Source organism: Peromyscus californicus, unplaced genomic scaffold (genome assembly GCF_007827085.1).
Source record: "Peromyscus californicus insignis strain IS unplaced genomic scaffold, ASM782708v3 Scaffold_23__1_contigs__length_62951481, whole genome shotgun sequence".
NCBI classification, from domain to species: Eukaryota; Metazoa; Chordata; class Mammalia; order Rodentia; family Cricetidae; genus Peromyscus; species Peromyscus californicus.
Genome location: NW_026294534.1, coordinates 35979534 through 35994662, shown reverse-complemented (window position 1 = coordinate 35994662; position 15129 = coordinate 35979534). Strand labels below are relative to the sequence as shown.

General features: G+C 41.6%; 1 protein-coding gene across 8 annotated transcripts in view; it reads right to left on the bottom strand.

Annotated features, from left to right (window-relative positions):
- Positions 1 to 1242: 1242 nt before the first annotated feature.
- Positions 1243 to 15129, bottom strand: part of Fat1 (FAT atypical cadherin 1) — a 123777-nt gene continuing 109890 nt past the window's right edge. For 4 of the 8 annotated variants that reach the window (XM_052752120.1, XM_052752125.1, XM_052752122.1 and 1 more), the window contains 9 exons: positions 13973 to 14130; positions 12914 to 13376; positions 11859 to 12012; positions 11563 to 11673; positions 9300 to 9931; positions 8346 to 8483; positions 5843 to 5902; positions 3646 to 3681; positions 1243 to 2689 (listed from right to left, as the gene is read on the bottom strand). In XM_052752120.1, coding sequence (XP_052608080.1) covers positions 2061 to 2689; positions 3646 to 3681; positions 5843 to 5902; positions 8346 to 8483; positions 9300 to 9931; positions 11563 to 11673; positions 11859 to 12012; positions 12914 to 13376; positions 13973 to 14130 — 2381 coding nt within the window. In that variant the 3' untranslated portion in view covers positions 1243 to 2060. Of the gene's footprint in view, positions 2690 to 3645; positions 3682 to 5842; positions 5903 to 7752; positions 7806 to 8345; positions 8484 to 9299; positions 9932 to 11562; positions 11674 to 11858; positions 12013 to 12913; positions 13377 to 13972; positions 14131 to 15129 lie in introns of all 8 variants that reach the window. The other 4 variants (XM_052752126.1, XM_052752127.1, XR_008221439.1 and 1 more) reach the window with 3 other exon arrangements.

Below are 15129 nucleotides of genomic sequence, written 5' to 3'. Positions count from 1 at the left end.
GCTCAAAGCTGTCTGTCACAGGAGCAGAGTGCACGGGACGGATGAACACTATTCTACACGTTAGCTTTCTGCTCTTTTAAATTGTGTGACTGCACACACATTCACACATGTGCATGCACACTTACACACAGAGACAATTTGACAAAGATGTTTACCACACTTGAGTACAAGGCCAACGCCTTTCTAAAGCTCTAAGTGATCATGATTCTTTGTAATCCATATCACGCTGGCTGGCATCTAATCCTATAAATACCCGTTGAACAGATGGATTTTTAATAATATAAACAGAAAATACCTTTAGATTTCATATTCAAGTATGAGTGTATGACAACAGCGAGGAAAAATGCTTCATAAGTGATATATATGCTGTGGAATATCATTTTAACTATGTAAAGGTGTGTTACATTTGTTTATGCTATGTAAAGATGTATTACTGATTCACCTTGCCTGCCTAAGGCACCTGATTGGTCTAATAAAAAAATGAATGGCCAATAGCTAGGCAGGAGAGGGACTGGTGGGGCTGGTGGGCAGAGAGAATAAGTAGGAGAAATCTAGGCTCAAAAATGAGAGAGAGAATGAGGGAGAGAGGGAGACACCTGGGGGCCAGCCAGCCAGACATGGAAGAAACAGGAAAAGTAGAACATACAGAAGGAAAGAAAGGTAAAAAGCCCCAAGGGAAAACATAGATGAAGAGAAACAGGTTAAATTCAGTTATAAAAGCTAGTGGGACAAGCATAAGGCCAAGCTCTCATAACTTATAGCCTCCGCATCATGATTTGGGGGCTGGCGGCCCAAGAAAACCTGCTACAGACATATGACCTTGACAAAGATTTTCAAATTATGGCTAGTAAAAGTATTAATCAATTAAAAATGTATAAGGGGGAAATTTTCTTGGAAAAGATATATGTGTGTGTGTATATATACAACATGTATCTATATATACATGTATGTGTATATATAATATAATTATAATAGATGTGTTTTTACAACTGGGCATGTTTGTATGCAACTATAATCACAGCAATAGGGAAGCTGGGATAGGAGGACTTAAGAACATGCAGAGGCTCTTTAAAAAAAATTTACTAGCCATATTCTGCCACCAAGTGGCTACATACGTAAGTATGGCCTGGCTGGCCTAGCTTTGTCAGCTGGAAAGAGACTTCACATCTGTATCGATGCCTCTACATCAATTTACCAGGTGAATCATGAACAGTGATATAAATGCAGAAGAAAACCAGGCAGTAAAGCTAAAGTATTTTATTAATAATTTATTGTCAGTAAGAAAGGCTGGCTAATGATAGTTTTCAGTAAAAACCTTTACAAGACCATTGCATCACAAATATACAGACACTATAAAAACTGTGTCATGGTGGTTTTGGTTCTAAACAGGTATGCAGACGGTCCCCTTTACACTTTCCAATAATGAAAAATGTTTATAATCCTCATACAGCAACCCATTTAAGACATGTCCCGTAACAGGTCTTCCTCACCTTATATGTACAGCTAGAAACAAAATGACTAGACTGAAATGTGTTAAGGAAATGTCATAACTTCAGTGGGAGAGAAGAGAGCGAAACCCTGGTTACATTAGAGAATCAGGGTGCCAGGCGACAGACGACACTAACACCACCCAGATCCGGAGGAAAAACAAATGCACAACGCGTTCTGAAAACGTAGTTAAAACTATGGGGGAAAAAAATCAAATCTGTACATAAAATTTACACAAAAAAAGCAAAATTAAAATAATCGGATCTATATAAATACATGACTCACGCTAACAGGATGACAGGACCGACTTCGGTTTCATTATTTTAACAGAGATACATCTAAGTACGCGAAGACGCTCAGACATGGCACAGGCGATTAAAAACCCCTGACGCTGACAGTCGGTGGGGACACTGGAAATGGCTAACATGTCAAGAGGCGTGGGATTCCGTGCAGCCCTGCCCACGGCAGCTCACTGAGAAGCATGGAAGGCGGCTGCAGAGAACAATGTGGAGATCACGGATACCACCTCTAGGTTCGCTAAAGTCCAGGCACTTTGGGGAGGAGTTTGAGGGTCACACTTCTGTATGCTGTTGGGCATCGAGTGGAGGGATTGTCACCTCTTCAAAGTGGCCATCATCTCCACTCTCATAGTCACTCATCATGACCTCAGACTCCACTTCACAGCACGCTGACACGTCGGAGCAGGAAGCTGTGGAGGTGTACACAGACATGGGCATGTTTTCTATCGTGGGAGCTTCGAAGTTTCTTTGATACCCTGGAGGGTAGGGGGCATAGGGTTCTCTACATGTACTGTTCTCGCCAGTGCCTTGCTTTTGAGGTTCAGACGTATCGACGGGGTAGAAATTGGGCAGGTACTGATTCAGGTTGAACCTCTGTCGACTTCTGGAGGAAGATCCCAAGCTACCCGCAGCGGGCATGTCTCTGAGTGGATGTATGGACTCGAACTGGTCGCTGAATTCGGGAGGCAATGGCGGCAGTTCATCGGGCGCAGGGAAGTCCTCTGGTGGGGGTGGGAAGTCACTTTCAATGTCATAACCCCCAGGGTAATAGTCAGTATCAATAGCGTTTGGATCTGCCGAGTAGAGGGGTGTGTGCTCGTCAATAACCTCGTAATTGGGGAACTCTTGTATGTCTGGCAGGGGAACACTCGGCATCCAGTCTGATGTATCCCAGTGGTACCCTTGGTAGAAAAGAAAACAAGATTTCAGTTGGTTTCTTTTAGTTTCTGTGCCTTGGGGAAAGAGCTCAGTGTATCAGAGGCAAGACACAGGAAGTGTATGTGCATTCATTCCAAGCGCATCTCTCTGCCTTTGCCTTGAAGACACAGCCCCACCCCGACACAGTGACTCTACTTCCAGAATGCGGACTTGTGGTTTTAGTATACATCAGACATTCAAGGCAACAGAGTTCCAACAGAAGCGTCTATACCACTTAAAACACATGCAGTTTTCTACAACCAATCCTAACCACTCTTCGACCTCCCTTCTGTAACTGCTGGCCCTGCTCGACATGAAGGCAGTACAGGAAGTTAGTAAGAAGCTTTCAAAGCCAAGGTCTCTAGTGGGGGAAATTCCAAACATTACTGGGCTCTGTGCTGCCTGTCATCCAAAAAAATACTAATTAAGGCAAATCTAAAAATAATAAAAATAGCCTTTAACATGGTAAGTTCAGTAGTGAAGGTAACAGTAATAGTTATATTTTTATTAGCCATGATGAATTATTTTAATACAGGCTATGTATCAAACCATGTCCCTAAATCAAACAAAATATAACCAAGTAAGTGTTAACAATAACAGTTTGTAACAGGCTACACCAATTGATCTTTGTTACATTTAAAGGGACTAAGGATCATTCTGGAGAGTATGAAAATATCTTTTTCTTTTCTTTTCTTCTTCTTCTTCTTTTTTTTTTTAAAGAAAACCAAGCCCTTACTTAGGAGTAGGTGTTTTTCTTTTTCTCCTCTTAGGATTTAAAAAATTCTTTTCAGAAGGTTAGGAGACCCATCTTACAAGGCAGTGCGCAACCACAGCCTGAGATACAGCACCAAGCACCCCAGTGAAGCAAGTCGGCCTTGGGTCTATCTTGACCAGAGATTTTTTAGTGATTATTAATGCACAGCTGGCATGCATAAGTCACCTCTTGGTTTGCTGAGGTCAGGAGCAGCCAAAGATTCTTTTGGTGGCAGAGTAGAAAGAAAAGAAAACATTGATAATTAAAATAGATAGACGGCGGAAACGGCAACACAGATAAGCGCATGGTACAATATAATGTGTTTGTAAAGACCCAGCCAGCCAGACAGACGCGCGCTGTCTTTACCTCATTCTCGCTAATGAGTGCAAATGAGAAATTCATGTTGTACAAACTGAATGGGATGGGAGAAACGGAAAAAAGATGATCGATGATAAACTAGAGGCTTTGCTACGAATCCTGGAAACAGAATTTTCTTAGGAAAATTATAAACGACAGACACTAATACAAAATATACTGATCGGTTACTTAAGTGATAATTTAAAAACACATGGAGCCACACAGTGCACACACTTTACAACACACCACAACCTTCCAAAGTGCAGGTTCAAAGACACTAATGTTACATGCTCACAACCAGGCGTTGACCATCTCCCAAGACCTTAGGCCCTTTCACTTCCATTTCATATTTACACTGTTGACCTTTCCCTAGGGAACTCCTTAATTAGCTACATTTATTGTTTGGCCCCTTCCCACCCAATCTATAGTTATACTCTCTCTCCCTGGGATTGCACTACACACAGAACTCTGGCCCCAAGTCCAAGGAAGTGGGTAGAAAAATCTCAGGACCGTGGAACGATTAGCCTAGGTACACCTCAGATTGGTTTTCTATGTGAAATGAGGTGACAACCCCACAGATTATGGTAGAATTAAACAAGACAACGTGGGTCAAATATGACCCTTTAGATGAGTCGTCGTCGTCACTATAAGACAGAAGGACGAACACTCCGCTAAACAGGGGTCATGCTTTCTGTGTACTCCACCATGTCCTTGAAAACCAAGACGATGGACTAATTTTGACAAATTAAGAGTTGACTGACATCTGTGGCAGAGTTTAAATAAAAGTGGAAAAGACAGACGACGTTTCAACAGTATGAATAAAGTGAGTAATTTTAGGAAAAGTATCTATGGAGTTGTTTGCCCGTTTACTACAATGTAGTAAATTTCTTTACAAACGAGGATTGGCAACTTTTGTTATAGACTGTGCATTTGATAGCCCTTTAAACTTATGTGAGTTTTCCACTTTAAATTCACTTCAGATAAGAAAGAAAAAAATCAGTAGAAATTACATGGAAGAGACTTTAAACTCTCAATATTTAACATACTGGAATGTCATCAGGTTTCAACTAAAACTGGGTAGACAAAACATTGATAACACTCTGACTTCACAAAGTGAAAACACGGTACTTTTAAGGAAAATGAAGTTCCTGCAGTAACTGAAACTGTTGACGTGAGACACTTGCCCTGCTCCTTTTCCTCCAAATCTAGGAAACCTCGCCTCTCCCACCTAAAAGGTGTTTGTTGACGTGTCCTTGGCGGAAGAATCCGCGTGTTTACTGCTGGAGATGCTTGAGTGCTGTTTTTTTTGTTTTCGTGTGTGTGTGTGTGTGTGTGTGTGTGTGTGTGTGTGTACATGTGTGTACATGTGTGTGCATGTGGAAGGCCAGGGTTGATGTTGGGACACATCCTTGGTTCCTCGTCACCTTCTGTAGAGTCTCTCAATCAAACCTAGAGCTCGCTCTGAGAATTCCCTGCCTCTGCCTTCCAAGTCAGGAATTACCAGCAGACCATCAAGCCTACCCTCCTTTACATGGGTCATGGGGAATGTGAACTGGTCCTCACACTTGCCTCTTACACAGCAAGCACTTTATCCACTGGGCCACCCCACCCCCAGCCCTGTGTGTGTGTGTGTGTGTGTGTGTGTGTGTGTGTGTGTGTGTATACTGTGTGTGCAGTCAAGTGTGTGCACGTGCTTTAGATGGTCTACGCAACCACTCCCCGAGTGATGATTTTTACATCAGGAAATTTTATCAACTGGAAACTTATTAAAAATGGAAGTTCTCAGGCCCAACACAGACCTACTCAGTCAGAAATTGGTGCTGGGAACCAGCAGCCCCCATAATATCTAAAACAAGTAACAAAAAGACATACAAATATTTTCATATGCACTTACACTGTGAACATATACTTCCCCAAATGAAAGCCACCAAACACGAACTATTTTAATAACAGGACAATAAGGAGAAACACATCACACCGCTGACAGTCACTTCAAGTCACAAACACAAAACACAAGCACTTATACCTTCTTTATTCACCGTGTCAACGACAGCGTTGACAAGGTGTATTACAGTCACTATGGAAGCTTGTAAAAAGGCACAAAAGGAGTCAATTAGGAAAATCCTTATTTAGTAGAAGACAGTGCATCAAATAAAATTCCTTAATCTAATGCAATTTATCCCCTAATTAAAAAACTCACAATGAATGCTATGAGACCATTAGATAATTATGCACGACCCCTGCACTCTCCCCACTAGTTATGGGTCAGGACATTTCTAATCAAGCTATAGGCTTGTTACTATTAGTCAAGTGAATGAAGCGGCCATGTTTTAGTGGATGTTAGGGGAAAAGCTTTGGCTAAGTATTTTCTACAATTATAATTATGGATTATATCAGGGGAAAAACAATTCAGATTTACATCTCCTGGACAAAAGATTACACAATTCACGGAACGAGTATATTGCCCGAGAATAAGGAAATCTAGGGAGATACATGTGCAACATGTATACAACATAAATTGGTCATGTTCCTTTTGCTTAGTGCGTATTTCTCGTCTCAAAGATACTGTATAGACGCCTTTTTCATTTGTTTTAAAGTACCAATTATTTTAAAGTACCAATGTCAACATAAATGTGCATGTAAACAGTTGGTACATTCTAATCCTGGGATCTAATGACCATTTTACCTAATACATGGAAAAACAAACAAACAAAACCTTCCTGCTGTCTGTAAGGCTCATATGAGGGGAGATGGAGAGATTTTCCTGAATTAGGTGGGTGGGCTGAGTGAACTGGACCAGCCTGTAAAAGGGAGCCATCCCAGCTGTGGTTGGAGCTTGGCATTCTTACTACAGGTACTGAATGAGGAGCAAAATGAACTGTGAAAGCTAAAAGCCTTAATTAGCAAGAAAGTAAATGACTTCTAGGCACTGGAGAAACAAGGAAAGCAAGAGAGCTTGAGGAGATGTGGCCCTACTTGGTCCCGGGACACAGTGGACTCCTAAACTGCAGAACCACACAAGAACTGCCCGTGAGCTCTTGAGTGGCTAAGCATTAACTCCTAGAGTGGCTCAGAAAATGACAGATGGAATGTTAAGTGTGGACTCGGCCCTTGAACTTTATGACTGAAAATGACTGATGTAATGATAAAACACCTGCAGTCCTAGGCAGACCCCCCCTCACACCCTGTCACCTAAAAATTAACTTCCGTAACTAACCTGGCAATGACTTTTCAAAAGCGTCTGAATATTGTTAAGACTGAGGTTTAAAAGAAAAAAAAAAAAAGACTAGAAAAAGAAAGAAAATACTGACAGAATTCTCAACAGTATTTTTGAATAGCATGTAAGGGCTAAAGTATAAATCACATAAGCTGGCAATATAAACTTTTGAAAAGTGAAACTAATGAAGGAAATGATCCTGGTTCTTGTTGGTTTGATAAGCAACAAGATACCTATGTTCTCCACCAGTAGTAAGCAAGGGTGTGCTTTACATAATGTTAAAACATGCCTGAAATCTCCAAGAAATGGAATATACAGTCACCTCTAATGGGGAAAGGGGCCCTGCAGAGTTTTATACACAGGCAGACGCAGGGACCCATGGATGTGATTCAGTATTATACTCTGGTCATGGACTATGTTATTTTGAAACTGATAGTTATTAGCACATTTCTTCTTTACAATGATAAAATAGTCTTCATATGTAAACCCATTGCATTTTTACACATGGAGAAAAATTAAAATGGAGCCTACACATATTCTGAGATTCAATCAGTTCCAGGAGACAATCACTATCACAGTACTGATAACTTCCCATACATGTACTAACACAGCAAAGCTGCCTATCAGTGCAATCCAGCCTGGGAAAACCAGATTGAACACAACTGGTGTCCTCGACCCCACTGCCAAACCTTCTTCATTAGAAATATAATCCGACTTACTAGCCATCTCTTAAACTCTGCTCTCAGTCAGTGTGCTCTGATCCAAATGGGAGCTGGGGCAGCAGTGGGGGGTGGGGAGGAGACAAATAAAACCTTGTAATACCAAAGGTGTGACGGAAAGTGAACATTTCAGATTTCTACACATCTTTTCTCAGAAGGTGCACAGATGCACGTGTGCAGTGCACGGTCAGAAGGAAAAAAAAAACAACCAAAGCTTCCATAACAGTTACTGTTATGCAAAAAAAGTACAAATAATACAAGGGTAGCCAAACAGGTGAAATGAGCTATTTTTTCTTTCCTATTGATATAGTTAAAACAGCACTCCAGTAAGAACTCTGTTTTGTTTTGTAAACTAGGGACTGAATCCAGGCCCCTTGTCTATACTAGGCAGGCGCCCTATGACTGAACTAACTTTAAATATTACAACAATTCATGCAACAATTACTTATACCGTAGTATACATTTATGCCAAGGGGAGCATGGGACATTTTCATACTTAATTAGGGGACCCGGTCCATCTACATCACTATGCAACACAATGGACATCAGCAGCATTTCAACATGGCCACAGCACGTCATTGCCCAACACTTACCATTGTCATCACACGACTCTGACTGGAAGGAGCTGAGGGACTGCACCTCGGACAGGCTCTCCCGGGCGCTGTACGGCTGGGAGGGCTTTTCCTCCAGGGGCTTCTTGGACAGACAAGGATCAAGATCCACCACTTTGGCTGAAAGGAAGACAGGGCAGGCAAGCAGTGAGTTCTGAGTTCCCTCTGGTTCACAGTTTAGGAACAAGCACCTGGGCTGAGCTAAGATCGGAACTACGGAATGGAGGAGAGAGAGAGCTGGAGAAGCATCCTAGAAACAAAACACTGAAAGGGCCTACGATATTCTCAAGGGACTCAACAAATTAGAATTTCTCCACAAATAAGCCTATATAGAGTAACTGTGATGAATTTAAATTCGTACTAAAATGGCGCGCGCATACACACACACACACACACACACACACACACACACACACACACACACACACACACACACACCTTTTTCTAAAGCTTCAGGTATATGCTAAGCCACTAATATAAATACTGCTCATATGCTCATATGAACTCAACTACCTTGTCTGGATATATTAAAAAATTAATTAGCAAAGAAATGACCTGTTATTATATAATAATCATAAATATAATAATAAATATACAAATAATTATAAATAAATTATAAAATACTAATAAAAATTAGTTAGCATAGACTACCCATTATTTCTTGTTATAATAAAACACCCCAAATCATAGTTGAGAAGGTGTGTTGGTTACAAAAGTGAAACAATCTTCCCCGAATATTACTTAGAACACGATTAGATCTAATTTATTAAAATAACTCCAAGCTCCCAATCCCAGCCAGGAACTGGAATATCCGAATGACTTTTCACGACCATTTCAGATTTGAAAGCATTATCCTCAGCTCCATAAATACAGCAGAGCCAGCAACCTCAATGCCACCTCAGTGGCAATTTGGAGAGCTGGAAAATGTGTTCTTACCATCATAGTCAAAGTCCCAGCTGGGCTTCTGTATGGAGTCACTGTCTGACGGAGAATTGGAAGGTGGTGGCGGAGGCAAGTTTGGAGCCACGCTGCACACAGCCACAGCTTTGCGGTGTCCGTGCATAGACTCGGGGTTGAAAGTACTGAACTCGGGATGCTCGGGGATGGCCGAGCCTTCAAAGGAATTTCGGTCCAGATTGTTTCGGGAGTCACTGGGAATGCTTGGAGTGTAGGAAATAGGGCGGACAGGCACCTGGGGTGGTATGTCAGAGTAGATGTTCTTGTTCAGCTTTGAATCGAAGTAAGGTCTCTGTAAGAAAGCCGTGGTTGGCCCCAAGCGCTTGTCTTCCGGCTCGGCTTGGGGTTTCTTCTTCCGGCTGATCATCTTACGGCAGAGGACAAACACCACCACCAGCAAGAATATCCCGGCTATAAACACAATAATTCCTATTCCTTCCGCCAGGCCAATGTTCCACGGGGTGGACACGTACAGGTTGGGAGTGGCGTCTTCACAGTGTCTGCCTCTGTACTCGTGGCTGCAGTTACAGTGATAGGAGCCGTGGGTGTTCTCACAAAGGGCCCCGTTCCGACAGGGGTTCCCAGCACACTCATCAATGTCGCTCTGGCATCTGCCAAGGAGAAGGAGGAGAGATCTCTGAAGGTGACATCAGAGCACACCAGTCCTGCAATCCTTCAGAATAAACACTCAACACCACCACTCCTTCACAAGAGAGGCCAAAACAAAGCTCAATGCGAAGCGATCAGAAAACAACAGAAACAGGAACTAGAACAGGTGGCCTTTGGTAGATGACTTAGTCGTTTGGCCATACGCTGAATGTACATTTGAGAGGGAACCATATCAAGCCAATATCTAGCTGCATTGCTCCAGAATTAACAGATTACTAAATCAATTCAATAGGCTACAGCATCAGTCTCTTTCAAGGTCTGACAGTTCAGCCTATCACTTAGAAACCGGGAAGTTGAGGTGCATTTTAATAAGTAGTGCGTGCTGCAAACTGTTCTCATAGGCCAGACTAAACTTCAGTGAAAATGGTCCTGTTTGGGATTATGGCAGTCCTGCAAGACCTGTGAGGGGACAGAAAACACACTTTCCCATTTTAAAACGTTATGCCTTCTAGGATCTTCCTCCTGAGCACGTCACCCTCACAGCACAGATCACACAGCAAGTCCCTGCTGCTTTTCTAAACGGGGACACATGGGGCTGTTGTGTACATCTCCTCCTCACTTCTGAATGAAGCTCTTTCTCTATTTGCAAATTATGAGCAACCTAGAATTAAATCTCTGAATACTGGTCTATTTTTGTCAAATGTATAGGAACATTTATTGATCAGGATCAGAAAAATCAACTAATGAATCGGGGCCACATAACGAATGGAGGGATTCAGGTTTATAATGACTGCAAGAGGAAAATGACATAGAATAACTAGGGGCAGGCCACGCTAGCAGCCTAATGAGACTGAGCGAGGCTTATCTAAATGTTCTGTGAGAGGCACTTAAAAATTACATGGACCCAGCCGTTTTTTGTTGTTGTTGAGACATGGTCTTACTACACAACCCTGGCTAACCAGGAACTCACTATGTAGACCACAGAGGTCCACCTGCTTCTGCCTACTGAGCACTGGGATTAAAGGAGTACGCCACCATACCTGACTCTATTAACTTTTAAAAAGAGAATTGACAAATGATTTGTCAAATATAAAACTGCATCTGAAAGCAGAGTCTCTTGTGCACTTTTTCCTAAAATATATATAGATTGTGTATTTTTCGAGAACTCTCAATGTCTGAATATCCAAATCATAAGCAACTTTTGTGCTTAGACTGGGGGGTTACAAAAGAGAAAATCAGCAACACTTAGATGCTGGATCAATGCTGCTACAAAACGCTGTGAGAAACCATCATCAGAACCTTCTCAAGGATAAATGACACTGTGTCACGGGTACCTGCTTTACAAAGCATAATGAATGCAACCAGTTTACAAGCATTTGCTACCTGCCAAAGACCCACGCACTCTCTATCTATAAATAATAGCTCTACAGGATAGAAGCAGGGTTTCCCAACTTTATATTAATCTTTTGGATACATTCTTTTGTCTCAAAGACTTTTTGTCTGTGAGTCATGATGCCACTGAGAATCATGACATTCCGAAGTGATGCATGTAGGTGGATGAAGTTGTGTTAATGGCCAGGACACCGTGGAGAGAGAGGTGCAGCAGATAGAAAGCGCGAAAGAAGCCTTTTACCTTTCTCCCCTAAAGCCCGAGTCACACTGACAGACAGCACCATCCAAACTGTCAAAACACGTTCCACCGTTTTTACAGGGTTCATCTTTGCAGTACGGACTAAGCTGACATCTAAACACGGGGGGAAAAAAAAAACAACAACATGCAAAAAAACCCTCATGAGTTCACTGCGAATAAAGACACCGAACAAAAAGCATTAACAAGCGAAGAACACAGTGACCTCTCCTATGCAGAATCCCACGCTTTAAATAGTTAACCTCACAATTCATTAAAAAAACAACAACAAACAAACATACCTCTGGCCAGTGTACAACCCCCTACACTGGCACACAAAGCCTCCGTTGTCTACCACGCACGTTCCACCGTAGAGGCAGGGGTTGGAGGAACACGGGTTGATGCTCGCCTCACAGTATATCCCTATGTATAAGGCACTGCATTTGCAATAATAACCTACATATCGAAAAAGAACAACAACAACAAAAAATAACCAGGTACTCGATGACCAGAAAATGTTTCATTGGCTTTTACCTTTATGCTTAAGTGAAGATACAATTCCCCAACATCTAAGAAAGTCAGTAAAATTCCCATTCTCTCTGAGTAAAGAGCTATCCATATGGGTGAGCCTCCTTTCTACTCCCCATGGGTGGAATAGCTCTTATCCAAAATTCTGGAACTGGAAATGATTTTTAGACTTTAGAGTTTTTTAGATTCAGGAATATTTTTTTAAAATATAGATTTTACTGGTGGAACATTTCTAAACTGGAAATCTGACACCCCCAAATGCCCCAAACCCTGGAAATTTGAATAATACATTGGCAGTCAGAAAGTACTGGATTTTGTAGCATTTTAGATTTGAGATTTTAAAATTTAGCATGCTCATCCTGTAGTAGAAGCTAAAAAGAGAAGTCAGAAAATATTTGTGACTAGATTTAGTTAATAATAATTATATAAGTCTAGTGGGTCAAATGTACAGAGCACCAGTGAACATACACACAAGCAATACCATTCAACGTGTTTACACTCACAAGGATTATTTCCAATGGTATGTCTTTAGGGAACATGGCTAGACCGTTTGTCTCTGCTCCCTTAAAGGCTGGACATGGCCCTAGACCATCTTTGGCCATAATCACTGCAGCAGGAGGAAAAAGAACATGGGAAACAAAAACAATGGTCCCTCAGACTGCCCCAAGTCACAACACACACTGCTTAACTCTGACTACACTATCTGTGACGAACACAAGAAGTTATGGCACCATCGAGGAAAAGGAGGCACACCAAGGCTACTTGGGAAAATTGCTTTTAAACGGACACGTGGGCAACATCTGAGCGACTGTAGCTTTAGGAAGCCTACCTCCAGTCGGAGAGGGATTGCAGACACCTCCATTCTGACAAGGGTTACTGGAGCAGTCCTCTGTGGCTGTTAACAAGCATCCGTGAGATAAGTCCACCCATTCCTCGATGTGTGCGTAGGCTCTTGGCTTGCTAGTGAAAGGCAGCTCCTGCCCATTCAAATAAATAGAGTCCATGCAGCCCCTGAAACCATTGGCAATTTGGGTGTTTCTTCCATGCTTTGTTCCTTGCTGGCGGAGGTGGCCACCAAAAAACACGTAGTTATCCAGGTTCAGGGTCTTCAGGGCCCCCGGGGCTGTGCCTGAGGCAGTGTGGACCTCATCCAGAACCAACTTAGCATAATTCCCCTCCACTTCAAGGGACACCACGTGCCACTGCCCATCATTGACTTGAATGCTCTGAACAGAGACGATCCCAGGGCCACTTCCACAGTCAAATTTGTACTGCAGCCTTCCAGCATGAATCTGCAACAGAAGAGATACCATGCAAACTAATCGCATGCAATCTTCAGCGTTAGTCTGTGCAACAGCCATAGGAAGGGTGTGTTGAGTGAATGAAGGCAGAAAGAACATTAACTTGTGTTTAGGTGCTAAAGAGCACAAACTCATTTATCGATTTATACAGATGACAAAGATGGACGGTCTGGGGGGCTCCTGAATACCAATCGCACATCCAAAAATAATATGGAAGTGACTAGTAATTAACTGTTCATTGAACACACACAGCATATACATACACACAAAACATTTACGATCTCTGTATAAACTATGGTAATATTAGCAAGACATAATGGACAAACTTGAATGTTAGCTGTCCCGTGTCTAGAAAAATGTTTGTTAAAGAACATCAGAATTAAATTTCTATGCTACTGGGTAGCAGAAAGAACTTCTGATCCCACCCATGCGTTGAAAGTTATCAGGCCAGGAATCCTGGAGACGTGGAATAAACCCATCTTTCTTCCTTTGTTTTTAAATGGAACAATCAGAACACAAAATAGAATATAAATTTACATTTATAAAGTCTCCCACAGTCTGAGGTGAAAGGATAGATGAACACATACCTCCAAGATACTGTAGTCAGTTCCTCGAGCATACATCACAACTGCATGGGAAGAATAGGTTCTCAGCCGCATGGTCAATTTCATCTCTAATTTGTTTTCATTTTCCATCAGACGATATTTCACAAAGCTGTTTCCGGTAAAAGTTATGGATGAACTCCCTACGGATTACAGAGGAAAAATTCTATCAGCACCAAGCCTGAGCATATTATTGAAAGTATGATCCCCCCTCCTTCCCCAGAGGCTGATTTTTGTTTTCTAAATGTAAAATGACAGCAATGAGAAAAAATGTCTACCGGCTTTAACAGACAGCACAGCGCAACTGACTTTTCCACGTGGTAGAGAAGCAGCGCACCATATCACGAAGAAATAAGTTTTAAAATAATAACAGAACTAAATATAAAAACCGCTCTGTGCAAGTCATTATGAGGCAATTTCAGAAAACAGTGATGTAGCCTCAAGGTGATTTGGCAAAACCTGCCAAGCAAAACACAAAACAATCCCCCATCCTTCAAAGAAGACGAAAATCGTATCAGCCTCCAGAAATGAAAATTAAGTTATGCAGAACTGACTAAATAAAAATTCAATTTCAAAATGACAAAAAGGCACATTTAACAAAATAAAAGGCCAATAACAAGGGAGGGTAAACTGCAATAGGAAGCAGGTTAATATCCATAATTCATAAAGAGTTATACACATTCAGAAACAGGCAGCCCACGAGGCAAGCCACACAAACAGGGAATGCTAACACCAACTAATTAACAGTGATTCCTTCCATCAGTAGCCAGAGAAGTTAAAATCTTAAGTAAATATTCCAAGCCCACTAAGGAGGAAATATGGTTTTTAATTGAAAGCTTTCAATACAGGTAAGAGAATGAGACATGAGACCTTTATGGATGTCTGGGAAAAAATTGGAATTATTAGTTCCACTTTTTTGGACACTAATAACAGTATTATCTATGTTTTTTTTTTTTAATGTATTTAATTTTTGATAGCTGATTCTAGTTTCAGAAGATCATGGATCGGGGGAAAGCACCAGCATGGAAATTTGAACTTAAAAGGATTTTTAGCAGGAGAGACGCATTACAGCCTCGATACATAAAAAGAGTGGTAACTAAATCCTGGCCCAGTCTTTGAAAAGAGTGAGGATTACAAATGCA